The sequence below is a fragment of the Aedes aegypti genome, chromosome 2 (assembly GCF_002204515.2).
Source record: "Aedes aegypti strain LVP_AGWG chromosome 2, AaegL5.0 Primary Assembly, whole genome shotgun sequence".
Taxonomy (NCBI): domain Eukaryota; kingdom Metazoa; phylum Arthropoda; class Insecta; order Diptera; family Culicidae; genus Aedes; species Aedes aegypti.
Genome location: NC_035108.1, coordinates 124,554,609 through 124,569,864, shown reverse-complemented (window position 1 = coordinate 124,569,864; position 15,256 = coordinate 124,554,609). Strand labels below are relative to the sequence as shown.

The 15,256-nt window shown below is 37.0% G+C and overlaps 1 protein-coding gene across 2 annotated transcripts in view; it reads left to right on the top strand.

The window, feature by feature from the left end:
• The window catches only part of LOC5575138 (ecdysone-induced protein 78C), a 132,324-nt gene that overhangs the window by 26,326 nt on the left and 90,742 nt on the right, over positions 1-15,256 (top strand). The window contains exon 1 of one of the 2 annotated variants that reach the window (XM_021842220.1): positions 13,489-14,438. The exons of the other annotated variant lie outside the window; for it this stretch is intronic. Within the exon in view, the coding sequence (XP_021697912.1) occupies positions 13,997-14,438 (442 nt within the window). The 5' untranslated portion in view covers positions 13,489-13,996. Of the gene's footprint in view, positions 1-13,488; positions 14,439-15,256 lie in introns of those variants that run through there. 2 annotated transcript variants of the gene reach the window in all.

Below are 15,256 nucleotides of genomic sequence, written 5' to 3'. Positions count from 1 at the left end.
GATTTTGTTATTATTGTTATTCCTTAACGTGATAATCAACGTCTCCTTGCCAATAGGTTTTCATTTAATAACTTTTTTCACAAGTGTCGAATTGTTTCGCGGTCTTCGGCAATACTCTTCATCGCAAAAATACCAATCGAGGACTGTGTTCAGAATTTTTATAGAGGCCAACGGGCGACCTCTGGCGATTTTTCTTTGCAGAAGTAAGTTTTCCCATGGTAAATCCCATATAACGGCTGGCGCTAAAACATAGTTTCTCCGATCGAGCTAAAATTTTGCACAGTTGTTATGAGACCCAAATGCAATCCAAAAAGTGAACTGGAGCGAGAATCTAAATTTTGTCCCACACTAGTGCCCATGCCCACCTGTAAACGTCAGTAAGTGTCCCATTTTGCCCAGTTTTTCTTATTTTTGTAAAAAGTGAAATATTTTGATTAGTACTTATAATGAGAAAAAAATCAAAATAGGGTTTCAGTGCTAGTAGGGGTCCATTAGCAGCTGAAATTCATTCCCGACGCTTTTCTGCAATGATATTTCAGATGGATAAACGTTTTGTAGGGGAAGACGGGGTAAGAGCGCCCGCCGGGGTTAGACGGACCACCTTCAGTTTGGCATGAAAATGGCGGTTTGAAAGTTCACCAAGCGCTTTCCATAAATACGAGATTTTTGACATTCCGAACCATTTCGTCAAAATGAATACAGGGTGTCCGCAAATTATCCGTACAAACTTTGAAGGCATGGCTCTATGCTATCAAGCAGAATAAATTCAGTATTCTTGCATGGTTTAAAACATTACCCTATTATATTATTAGGTTGTAAGTTTGACACATTTCCGATTTCAAATATTTGTGAAACCAAGCAAAATGTGTTGAGGTGTCTTAATGGGAGCTGTTTTTCGAGCTTTATGACGGAAGAGAAATGTCCACAGAACTCATTGGATTTGAACCGTATAATTTTCTACTTCCAGTCTAACTTGAAGCCATTAAACTGTAGGTTGCTTCAAAGAATAATGGGACATTTGGATTCATCTCTTTTAGATTTCAGAGACAAAGCATCTCTAGTATAACTAGCGGCCCTCAGGAAAAACGCCTCCGAAAAATTTAAATTTGCCTCTCTCAGTGAGAAGCAACAATTTCGAAATTATTTAAAGGTGTATGTTGAGTTAACATATAGATGTATTTTAAAAAGTACATGGACAATGATTTTTTATTGTTTTCAATACGAGATCATCTTTCTCATATTTTGCTGTTCGGATAATTTACGGACACCCTGTATTTAAAACAAAGTTTCTGCTCGTCAATATTGAATTTGATCTAAATTAACATATGCTCACTTAAGGATTCCGGAAGGGTTTTTTTTTTTGTAAAAACATAACAAACCCGTCCATGCTTTAACAGAAATGTGAAATATGCTTTAGTGAAGTGAAATATGAATTGTAATTATTTAGCATTGAAATAAGGCCCTAGTTGTGAAAATTATGCAGGCGTGGTAAAACCGACCACTGTTGATGGGGTAAGACCGCCACCCCTAATTTGTACCAAAAAATGTCTAAACCATTTTAAAAGTTGTAACTACCTTGTATATTATTGAATAGTAAAAGCAAAGTTAATTCAATTATGTTAAAAATGCAAGCCTAATCGCATATTTTTTCAAAATATCTCTCAAAGCATCTTAAATTGATGATAAGTATATATCTAAGTTGTTTCTATTAATAAATTAAAAAATGATTCAATATCTACGATAATCAAAGTAGAATTCATAAAACATTATTTAATTTAGAATCACAGTGAACTGATATATTTTTCCGCAAAAATGTGTACGAAAATCGTGGTGGTTGCTTTTACCCCGTGAAATGGCGGTTTTACCCTGTCGCTAAAAATAATCATGATAAGACATCACATTTTCAAGCTTCAAGAAATAAATAAATTTGTACAAATACAACATCTGGGATATTTTTAAATCATGACTAAGGCTTCTAAAAACGACATGTTGCGCCGAAGGAGGATTTATTGATTCTTGATCTCGACATATGAATTAAATTGCTGAGGCGGGCGGTCTTACCCCGTCTTCCCCTACATCCTACTTATCAACAAGTTCCATGTCTTTTCTTCATAGTGCGCCTTTAAAACATACAAATTCCTTCTTACACCCCGCCGGAGTCCATAACAGGAATGTTGACAAATTTGACGTTGCTTATTATGGAACCCTCCATTCCCACGTTATCCGACACGCAGCCGACGTGCATATTGTGGATCCACCTAGAAATGCTAAATATGGACCCTCTTGAGTGATTTCATCTACAAAACTGTTCACATATCCTAATTTATGCACTTCAGACCAAATATTTTGCATTAAACGACTACCTTACAATGCAAACGAAGTTCCCCCGGTGGATTTTTATAGGGGTAAGGTTGGTTTGAGTGAAAACATTATGTTTTTCTGTAGGGGGTCCATTATACGCAAAGAGGCCATAACCAGCATTGATTACGTATATTGCTGGCATTTGCAGAAAAGATTAAAAAATCAAACGACACTGACGTTTTCGGCATATTTTTCTATACTAACGACAACGATTTTTTTACGTAGGTATCGACAGACTCATATTTCGAACACTCAATTTTTGTATAGTGACTTGGTTGAGATGTTTTGCTTAAATATGTCATCCAATTACCTGAAAATGGCAGTCGATTGTAATTCAATGTTATGCGCCTTTCAATTTATTTTATGCCTCGGAAGTAGTGCTGATTCTCTGATTCGGGGTCAGTAAAACTAGCTCAGATAAATTTGTTTGCGAAATTATTCATTTGAATACGATTTAATCGTGCGTCGTACGGCCCATCTCTCATATTCATTGACGGGTTTTGAAGAGTAAACGTTATGTTTTTAAAAGGAATCCGCTGAAAAAAAATCACTATCTGACTGGAAAAATTTCATTTTTTATTGAACACCGGTTCGTTTAGTTGATATGAAGTCCGGCACTTACGCAAAAAACCACGTGTCGATTGAACAGAAACAATGTTGAATAGATCCAGCAAAACATTGTATTCTCGATAAAAACTGTAGAGCAAAGTGGGGCAGAAGTTTGAGTGGGACAAGAGTTTCTTTTTAAGATTTCTAGCTTAATTCGAACCAAAAATTATAAATGTCATGGTGGATCAAAAGCTATTCAAGTAAGAGACTTTCACGCCAAAGATTTGGAAAAGTTATGGCTATTTGTTGTTTTTCGACGTGAATGCAGGTCAGATTCGATTATCCGGAGACTCGATTATCCGGGGACTCGATTATCCGGGATTCGATTATCCGGAAATTATTCTGGGAAGGTAACCTTGAGACCTTCCTTAGCCATACGGTACCCAGAAAGCGATCAGTATCCCGAAACGCAGCCCCGGATTCCCATCGACCTTGACCACACGGTCCAAGAGTGCTGGCGAGTTCAGACCCGGAAAAGTCCTAACATATCCGTTGGGCAGCCTGCAATCGCCAGATAGAGACCCCAGATAGAGCCCTTCCACGTGTTCGGACCTCCGCTTCAAAGGCCTATCACTGGCGCTCCGAATACCAGGAACGAAGCGTCCCGTTAATCAGCGAATTCCTAGAAGTTCGTCGCCAACCCACGTGGTAAACCTTCACCAGCAGACCCAATCCGCAGTGCGTAGCCGGCCGGCCCTTCCCTCCTCCTTATACACCTACACAGCTGTAAGTCCCCCAATAAATCGTTTATATGTTAAATAGTGATTTTATAGTTTTTCCTTTTTGCATTAATCTGAGATAATTTGGTATTGCAATATACAATATGAATGGTTTTGCAGTTTAGAACGTATTTAAGAAAAGGTGGGTTTGAAAAAGTGTTTTTTTGTGTATGCTAGCCAAAACATTTTTTTTTCTTGTTGAGACCCCTACCGTTCCTAGAAAAAATTCTGGCTACGCCACCGCATCATATAAATAAAATAACGAAAAAAGGTAATATTTCAGTTCTTTTATCAAAGACATCATTTTTTTTTTCTTAGTGATTCGATTATCCGGAGGATTCGATTATCCAGAGTGAATAAAAATCGATACTCCGGATAATCGAGTCCGATCTGTATTGTAATTTTTGGTCAAACTTCCGTTACATTTATTTATTTATTTATTCTTCATCTTCAGTTTGGAAACTGTACAGACTGATACTTACAAGCTAATATACTACATATAACAAAACGGTTCACTATTTTCAAATCAATTACAATTACAATACAACAGAACAGGTACAAAACATGTCAACGTAAGAATAACATAATTTATAACAGGCACATCATCGTGACGGCAACTAGATGTGAATTTAAGTATCATTATAACATTCAAATTAAGAACTACATTCAGCAATCATCATACATAGTTTATAACTTTACACTGGCCTCCATGTTATCCTGGGTCGTTCAAAAAATTCGCGATACATTACTCCAACAGGCCATGTATTAGCTTGCAAGGCGGGTTCCTTGTATCTTTCATGCAACACGACTTTGAAAGACGCGTAATCGACAAAACTATTAACTGTCCATTTCGGTACTAGCTTACGAATTTCAATTAAACAGTTTGCATCCGTTCCTAGCGATTTTGATACCAAGTCAGCTATCTCCTTTTTGGTCACTTGTCCATCGATATTTGTCAGGAATAAAGAAAACGTTCCCCCACGGTGACGAGAAGAATTTGTTCTCGACGAATGTGCTTGTGATGAGTGCTCAGATGTATTAATTATATTGTCGCGGGATCCACTATGCAGCTTTAGAGATTCAATCGGAGTTGAATGAATTGGCGGCTGCTCATTCCCGCACCCAATCGAATTTTCGGCATTAGTATCATCGGAAATCGATTTCACCATGTTGGCGATTTTGGTCGAGATATCTGTCAATTCCACAGCGATTGATCTTAATGCGTTTTCGGTTGAGTCATTTCTGCTGGGCTGTTCATGGCGTTGGCTATCGTGGAAGTTGGAGAGGCAATCGTCGCACAACCATACAATGTTCTTACTCAAGCAACAAACACTTGCCTCTGTAAGGCCAACACAATCAGCGTGGAATGTTCTATAACACTTTCCTTCACACACAACAAACAAATCGGTTTTACAGTCCACAGAGAGCAAACATTTTCGACAAGACATTCTGTTCAGCGAGTGAGTCGATATGTCTATACACAATGGCGCAAACTTCACAGGATAGCGATTCAGGTTTAGTTTTTCGTTTTACTCCAATTATAGTGGAGTTACAAACTGATTTTCTTTAGTGCAATTGATTCCACACTGATCTTGAACTGGAAGTAACATACAACAACTAATTTTCACGACGAGTTTGCGAAATAAATCAACGGTAAACAAAGAACGGTCGAATACACGTCAGCACGAATCAAAGCCGTTTTGCACGAATGCAACCATGCAACCAAACAAAGATAAAATCTTTTTCAATATTTTATGTAAGGGCGTTTCTAGGCCTATCATAAAGATGCTTTGAGGTGTATTAGTTTTTGCATATGAGCTTGGAAACAATTCTGGCCCATAGTGGGGCAAAAGTTCGACCCATGTATAAACTCATGTAGAATCCACATATTAAGGACTGTTCATTTAAGTAAGTGGACACCTAAATATTAACATTTTGGTGTGAAAATTCCATAAAACCAAATAAAATTTTGTTTCAGTGTGTACTCAAGTGTTTATTTTGACAGCAGACAAAAGTTGACATAAAAAAAATATAAATTCCAAGCGATGGGTCGAATTGACATGGCGACTCGCAATTTTTTTCTGCACAAATGGTGTACAGAAAAACTGTCGTTCCGAGATTTGGCTAAAATCGCGAAGTGTTCAAATTGAATTTTTTCAACGCTTTGGCCAAAACAGATATTCCTGACGACGTACGATACATCCCAACAGAAAAATTTGGGAAAAATGATTTGTTATGGCAAGCAATTTGCTCCTGCAGTATGAAAATACTACATATTTCACGACGGGTTCAATCAACAGCGAAAATTACAGAACTCAATGCATTAAAAAATTGCTTCTGCCCATCTACTGAAAGCATACCATGCCTCCATTGTTTTTGCCAGACTTAGCATCGGCTCACTATGCTTCAGCTACTTTGGAGATTCTCAAGAAGGAAAAAGTCGAATTTGTAGAAAAATGATCGAATCCATCAAATTGCTCAGAACTACGCCCCATTGCAACATATTGGGCAAAAATCAAACGACATCTTAAAAGGGTGGAAGCTCCATCGATTTTTTCAAGAAAATGTGGTCACAACGAACAGCAGCACAACGAAAAGTTCCGAAAAAAGTTGTGCAGAACCTTATGGGAGGTATAATGAGAAAAGTAAGAGCATTCTCCAGCAATGCTCAATAAATGTTCAAATGTATGTGAATTTGGTCGAAATTACGTTGATTTCCATGTATTTTAGGTAAACTCATGAATTTGTTCGAAAATAAACAGTTTACTGTAAAAAACACGTGTCCACTTTCTTAAATGAACAGGCCGTATCTTCAAATTAAGCAAAATTTGCCTGATCGTGCAAAAAATGTCAAATGAAAAATTTTACATTCCCACCTAGTTTTGCGAAAAACTGCTATATTTGGGTATGTTACAATCAACCCTGTTTTGAGCAATTTTTGATAAAAATGTAGAGTGTATTTTCGGAAAACATGAGATTACGGCTGGTAACCCAGGTGACATTGGTAGCTGAATAACAATTTATTCAGTTATAAAGAGGCTGTATTAACAGAATTTCAGCTGAATAAGTTGATATTCAGCTACCAATGATACTTGGGAAGTATGCCGGTCGTAAAAGTATCGATATTTTGTGTTTTAACCGGGTGGGCATAAGTTCGTTTAAAACAATTAATTTTGAAACTGTGGGTTATATTTTAACACAAGTTTGTTCAGCAAATTTATAGCCAATATGTTGAAGGTTCTCTGTATGGTATTTGTTTTGTTTCAATTGCTATTGTTTTCCTGGAAACTTTGATTATACCACTAAGGTCGAACTTTTGCCCCACCTTACTCTATTGAGTCAACTTAAACATAGTTGAATCTAGACGTTTGACATTTGTCAACTCAATTAACAATAACTATGAGGCATAGTTATATTCACCAATTTCAAGTCATATCAAATATCTGAAATAACTTAATAAATAATGGTAGTTTGACAGGAAAATCATTATGAACACCAAATGTTGCTTGCTTTGCTAGTCCACTGTTCCCAATACATGAAAAACAGATAAGTATATCGTGTTGCACAAATTGAAAGCTTACAATTCTTTGTGCAATTTGTTGAAATGTCTGAAAATTGATGAATGACCATAAGTATAAATATTACTATTTTATCCAAAACAGCCAATAAAATAATTCGAAACTGGCAACAATTGGATATAAATAAGCAATAAAGAATTTCAAACTAAGATAAAAATACATTTTTTTGTCGACATATTCGCAAAAAAGCAATGAATTTCATTTTTCAGTGTTGAGGATTAAACGGACAAATTGATGTGAAGTTTTGCTGGTTAGCCGTAAACCACGAATCATAATTAAAAACATGTATTTATCGAGCAACGGACTCATGTTCCGTAACCGGTCGTTTGAGAACGTCGCGACCCATTGGAAGCCCACACAATAGAAATCTTAGCCAGCACAGTCGTTGGCGAGTGTGGTGTGTTATTTCAATACCTAAAAAATAATGCGCTCTCGGGCTAGGCATTTGATATAAATACAAAGCGTTGAGTTTGGATGGGCATCTAATTCTTCCGAAAGAGGTAAACTTTGCGAAAAAGGACCACGTGATTATTGAGCTGAAATGGAATTCAGGTTAACTTCTGCGTTCATGAGTCCTCTCGTGGCGTAGGGGTAACGCGCCCTAACTAGAGATCAGGGAGTCGTGAGTTCGATTCTCACCGAGAAGACGTGTATTTTTTTCAAAAAACTTCACATCAATTCCATCAATGTTCATTTGATCCAATTGCAAGTAAATGTAATGTTTATTTTTCCGGTAGCTACATAAACTTTGGTGTATAAAATTTAAACAAGAACGAACAATCCGTTTCTAGCAGTGGTTGGAACAAGGACCAATCCAAAATTGATGTTGCCTATTCGAAAGTACAGGGGTTTGATTGAAGTGAATCTGAAATACATTATTTTCATTCCCTTTAAAAATACCTAAAAAGTCACAACTTCATGATGTTTTTTTATGTTGAGAGGCAGGCTTGACAGAAACTCCTCTGCTATGCAAAAATGAGATTTTTCCGAGGATCGAAAATTGAACTCTCGTGTTTTTAGAATGCTCAAACGGTTCGAGTGAAAGTGCATCGAAATGCGATTTTTTTGTCTGGTACTCTTTCTCTCTTGCTTCTAAGCTTACCCTTACCGCCACTTTAACCTTCCAGTCATCGCGCGGTTTGCCACCGTCAGAACCACCACGCTGCAGTTGTGAACGAAAAGAGAGTTTTTTTTTCGACACTGTTGTACAAAATACAACAGCGTGACGGATGAAATGTTAAAAGAACATTTGAGTGACCCATTGGATCGAAACAGGCCTCGCGGAGTTATTTTTGATGGAATTTTTCTCCGTTGTGTTTTGTATCACATATTCCTCGCTCAGTTTTCGTTGCCTCTCTGCTAGGTATTTTTTCGCTCCCTCGCAAAAATAAACCTGTGAAGAGGTAAAAAAGTGATTTTTTTTTGTAATATTGTTGACTGATATACGACAAAGTGACTTCTGCGAAGATTAATATTAGATATCTGATAAGATTTTCGGAGTAATTTATAAAGAATTCTTCACAATAATTGGCTCTTAGGATGGACTTCCTATCATGTATGTATCCATGTATTTTTGTTTAGCGGGACCTTCTCGGATTTTAAATGCAATCGTTTGGGTGTTACATGGAGAAAATCTTCACCTGTAGAACTCTTGACACTGCAGGACGAAGTTTTTGTTCTAAAGTTCCTAGGTAGGGAGATGTATTTCTTTCCGGTACTTATGATTCATTTTGGCAAGAGTTACAGGAGATTTACAGGGGATAGTGAACAAGGTACTTGTATAGCCAGTTCCATAATGGAAAAAGTTTATCCAACATATTCTTGCATTTCACAAAGCTTTTATGTCAAAACCTACTCTTCTGTCGTGGTAGATTCTATAAAATTGAAGATATAAAAGAGATAGTGGGTATATAGAGACTTATGAAGAGTTTTCCACTAAACGGGCTTGACACTAGCTTAGCTACACAACCACACATATCAATGGTTATAAACATAATATTTTCAATTGATAAAGTAGAAAATGGAAAATTTCCAAGTAGAAGAAAATAATGACGACACTTGAAGTGACGAACCATTTGTTGAATAAATAGCTAAATGCAACATTTCTTCAGCTGTCAGGACGAAAGCATGTGTTATCATATTTTACTCATCTTCTTCTTCTTGGCATTACGTCATTTCTGGGACAGGGCCTGGCTTCTCAACTTAGAGGTCTTATGAAGATTTCCACAGTTATTAACTGAGAGCTCTCTTTGCCAAAGTTGTCATTTCAGCATTTGTAAATCTTTGTGTTGTTCGTATGCACGGTTAGGAGAGTCGAATTGGGCATCTAAGAGAGCCGAAGAAGATGGAGGGTTGTGAAGGAGAATATGGGGTCGTGGCAGACTTTGGTTTCAGGTTGGCCGATTGCGCTGCAGAATCGTTACCCGTTCTGTGGCGTAGTTGGTTAACGCGCCCAGTCTATCGTATTTGGAGTAGACTGGCCCTAAAACAAAAGTGTTGTAAAACTCAACGGGGCACCCCCTAGATATGAACCTTAGGGTAAGAAAAAAGCTCTCACAAAATTTCAACTCGATTGGTTGCTCCACCAGCTGGCGCATTCAGTTTGTAGTTTGTATGGGATATTCGTTTCAAATTTATAGAGAATTGACCCAATGTCACTGTTTCGTTCCGTATATTAGTTGGTCGCGTTCAATTGAGCCCAGAATGGCAAATACACTAGTTGATACCATAATTAACATAATTGCAGAAGGTTGTATCTGGATTTGAGCTCGTTTTCATTAACTTTTCAGTTATTGAAAGTTAGGCTGAATCAGCTTCCCGTACAATCACATATATGCATGCGCCTTGTGCCCCAGCTCGCCCAGCGTCATAGGCAGTGCCGGATTTGGGCTTCGGGGGGGCCCGGGTAAGATTTCAGAAAGGGGGCCCCTTAATACAAAATTCAAATTTTAATTTTGAAATTTAAAGGGATGTAAGTGACATATTCCAAAAGTATTTTAGGTGATTTTTCTGTCTAACGGGAAAAGTGGCATAATTCGTACAAGATAGGCTCGTTTTCTAGCATCTGTATAATTTGTATGGAGTGAAAAATTGTTGAAAACTTCAGTCATTTACTCCAAAGCAGTTTCAACCTACTCATATAGAACATTGCATCTTTTCACTTATCTCTTATTCCTTATTTATTCAAAAAGAATAAAGGTTAGAAGACAAACACTTTTTTTTAATTGTATGGGAAATGATGCTATTTTCATCGAAATTCCACTTCCTCTTCTTCTCAGGACACCGTAATTTCGGGTGAAATTGATCATTTTTCACGGTTTTTCTGGCACTCTTTCTGAAAGGTTTTCAATATCATACAACTAAATGCTGGAAAACAAGTACGACGATGAATGGTTCATATTCCGAAATTTTCTAACAAACGTGATGAATTAAATTTCAAGAATAGTGCGGAAAACGCCTAAATGTAGGCAATTTCCAAAGAATTTTCCTAACACGCAACAAATATTCAATTATTTCAACAAAACGAGCAAATTGATATGAGTTTCGATTGTAAAATCTATTTTAGGGATATACGTTAAGCATCCTCACTTATTTTCAGGCTGACACCATGTCCAAATCCTTGTTTAGAACTAGAAGTTTATGAATGTGTATCAATATCACATCAAACATGATTCTGTAATTTTACAATATTTTTAATATTTGAGACACACAACGTTCGTTTACTATACGTTGCATTGATTTTGGTGTACTATTAATGAGATTTAAAATCGCATGACACCGTGATCTATTCCACCCTACTGATCAATTTCACCCCGAATTCACGGTACCTCATATCCAAGAAAACTTCTGGCATTCATCATTATCCCAACATCAAAAGTTTCCAGAGATTAAACGAACTGATTACATTTTTAACATCCTTTTGAAATTGATTAAGAGCTATTTCAGGTTATTCCGTCCGCAAGAATTTAGCACAATTGTATTTTTATAACCGTTTGAATTAATTAAGCACAAGTTTTCAGATTTTCTCCCGTCGCCGCAAGCTTTCATAAAAAATATAGTATTTATATTCTTTGGATGGTATTTAAAGACTACTCTAGGCCTTTTAAAAATAAAAAAAAATCTTAATAATACTGACTATTAACAGAAAAAATCCTTAAACTTCAAACTTCTGATAGCATTGCAAATATGTTTAAATTTTAAAGTCCTAATTTAAATAAACTCTTTGAATTGCGCTGTACTCTACAGCTAAAAAAACGTGAAGCGCACTTTTAATTCCAATAATTTTTAAAAACTAGCTCGAGAAGAATTTTGGAGATTTTGGCTTAACATTTATGTTTTTTTTTTTTTTTTTGAATATATTGAAGGATAATAGGTAATCGACCAAAGCATATTCCCGGGGGCATCCCCGTGGAATTATACAACTTTAATTTTCTCCCATACTAAGCTGAGCCAGTCTAATTGGGAGTCTTGGGATCGAAGCCCACTAGGACGATTCCATTATTTTTCACAATTTCACATCTCAATTTGTTCAAATTGACCTTTGTGTCTATGAACTTCAGGTTTTTTTTTTTTTGTCAAAACACCGTCGGCTGGTTTAGGCCGTAATAGACATGACAACCCTAGTCGCGTATTTTTTTGGAACATCTGTTTATGTTTTTGCACGGGGGATGCGTACCGTGTAAAAAAAGTTTTCAGTTCAAAATTTCAAAAACCGTGCAAACAAAGTAGGGGAAGATCCCCCAGTGCCGGACAGCACCCAATACCGGACAAAGTCGAAACATTGAGAAATCATGGTCCAATCAAGATGGTGTATTAGTAGAAAAGAAAGCTCTTATGTAGACTAATGTTTGCGTAGAATAACACATCCTTGAAATATTTATGCCTTTATTAAAAAGTAGAAAAGTTTGAAAATCTTTAAAAAATTGACGTATCTTCTTAATTTTGAGCCTATTTAGTAATTATTTTGAATATGAAAAAATACTTTGGATCCCGCAAACATGATCGAACATAACCCTAACTTGATAGTATGATTGTGTTTTGTACCATAATTGAAGTAAATATGTACAAATTACAATTTTGGTTAAGCACCTCCTGTCCCTCAGTTTCGGACAGCTTGATTTGTTATATGATAGCTTTGTAATTATTGCATCAGTGTCTTAAAATACTTTCATTTTTCATGGTTTCCGTTGATCATGGTATCAAACATGCAATAAATTTAAGAAGAATGAACATTCAGAACAACATCGTAAAATGTGCTATTTTTCATCATATATGAAAGAGGTTTTTGATAGGCATATTGCAAACTAAGAAAAACTCAAATTATTCTTGTAAATGTTGCAAATGCATTGAATTGGTATTTCTATAGTGTACACATTCAATGATGTTCAAATTTACAGAATTCGAGGCATTTCCAGATCTTGTCCGGTATTGGGTGCCACCTTTCAAGATCGAACAATTTGATACTAAAATACATCATCAAAATGCAATGTCAAAATTCATATTTATATTTTCAAATTTATTTTTGTACACTATAAAAATGATGATATTTATCATAAATGGGTAACACGAGCCCATTAAATCAATATTTTTCGAATTATGAATTTAGTGGCTTAAGTTTCCGGTACTGGGGGATCTCCCCCTAACACCATTTCTCGACGTTCCATGCAAAAATAAGGTTTTAGCGGAAAAAAATGTTTGAAACCTTTTTTTGCCGGCCGTGTAAAAAAATCCGTACAAAAACAGAATCGGGTGTATAGGGGATAGTTGAAAATGTTGACATCAAAACACTTCTAGAACTAACTTTTGTAATACTGCATACTTTTCACAACATTTAATTGGTGTAGTCATTTATAAGCAGGAAATAATAGGCAAAATTAGACACAGTTTGAGCTCTACATAAATCAGTATAAGCATCAAATGATTATTTGGACTGTTCTTCAAAAGTTAGAAATATTTTTTAAACTTTTATATTATTTTTTTAGAAAAAAAAAATAGGGGATATCGCTCGGAGGGACACTGTTTGATGTTTTATAGGAAAGAAGCGAGCATAGCTTGATTCCTCATACATTTTTGCTCAAAATAGCATATTTTTCGTGAGCCATTCGACTGCGGCTAAATTGCGTACGACCTTTCCCCCAAAATAGTACACTGTGCAGTGGTGTGGTGGTGATGCTCTTCTGCGTCGTCATCCAGGTATTCCTGTTCAACCCTATACAACCTATACAAAAGCCCGGTCGCGTGTGTAGAAGAAGAGAGCTGAAGAACACCAGCAGCAGCAGCAGCAACAGGGCAGCGGCCGCCGGTCAAATGGACTGGATTAAGTTCGATGTTTATTTTGCTTTCTATGGGCTTTCAGTCTGCGGCAAGATTCTGGCTAGAATGGATACCTGGTCCCGGTACAGCTGGATCGGCGGTCGTCGGAAGTCGGTTTAGTCCTCGCGGTGGCGATCTCGTTCGAGCGCGCGCGAATTCGGTTTACTGGTTGTGGGATTTGGGGTCTAACAGTGATCCTGGCAGTGATACAAATTACAAAATCATTATGTGATTTATTGTGTGCGAAACCTCCTAGAAGAATTTCAAGATAATTAAGTGCCATGATCGTGCCGCATAGTTTGTCAAATTTATCGTATTGGTGATGTTTGTGCATTTAGTTCATAGAGATATAAGTCCCCGTCAGTTACGAAGTAACACGACACAAGTGCTTCCGCGAAGAATTCCGCTCAAGAAGAAATGGATGTCTACCAGCTTGATTCTCCCACCGATGGGCTCAGCTCAAGCCTAGTGAAACTAGACGAAGGTCTCGCGGATATGAGTTTCGACGCCGGTTCGGAGTTTAACTTACACTTTTTTGACACCCCCGAGGATTCCAATACGCAAAGTGGGTTGAGTGATCACGACGAATCGGTCGAATCGAGCTCGCGGGAAACTCCTCCGAGTCCTGGACAGCGTAAAGTGAGTTTGGCGCCTCCTTTACCGCCGCCACAGTTGGCCATAGCAGTTGGGCAGGATCCCATCTCCAGTACGATAGTGGTGACCAGCACTTCGGCGCCGATGACGTTGGTCAATCCGGCGACCTGTTTGGTGATCAGCTCGTCGGAGATGGCCAAAGTTTCTTCCAGTAGCTTTGATCGGACGGATGGATCGCAGCGGAGCAGTGGGGGATCCAGGCTAGGTAATGCAATGATAAATACATATTTTCTTGTTTCTGTTAAATTTGACTTCTAAGAAAACTAACATGCCGAGTGTTTGATCCTTCGGTTCAGTTGCATGTTCTGTGGGAGGATCACCAGGGTCGCCCCCTTTTGGCATGCAAGCCTTATCCCACTAACATAATGTCTCTACCATGACAACTGTGAAGATGCAGAGGTATATTCGGTTCCCTTCAACATTGATCGTATGGACATTGCCGGCACCGTTATTGATTTTGAAATTGTTATTTGTGGTTGTTGTTGATTTTTAAATGGTTATCTATTACAAATTCAGAGAGATTTATAAATAAACTATTTTTTTTATATTTAAAATTAGATGCTCTGACGATATCATTGTCAGAGCAACACTTACCTCATTTTACGGATTCCGATAAATTTTACCCAAAATCTCAATAGCTGAACCGTTCAATAAACTATTTCTGATACCTACTGAAATTACAAATTCCGGTAATGTTTACTCTTTTTTATGATCATGTATTAGCACACTGGTTATGTGAATTTGAGTATGTTATTATATTCCTAAATTACATTTTTTCTTCAACTTTCTTACACTCCTAGCTTACTTTTGTCAAACTTATCAGAAAAAAGCGAACAACGTCTTTCTAGTATAAAAAGGAATAATATAGTGTATTTTTAAAAACTTTTCATGGTAAAAATCTGTTTTTTTTTCTCAAGTTGAATTGAACAGAAGCAAATTATACAAACTCTCCTGTTATAGGTAACTTAAAACACGTTAATTTGCCATATCAATTACTCGATACATACGATACAAATATATGTA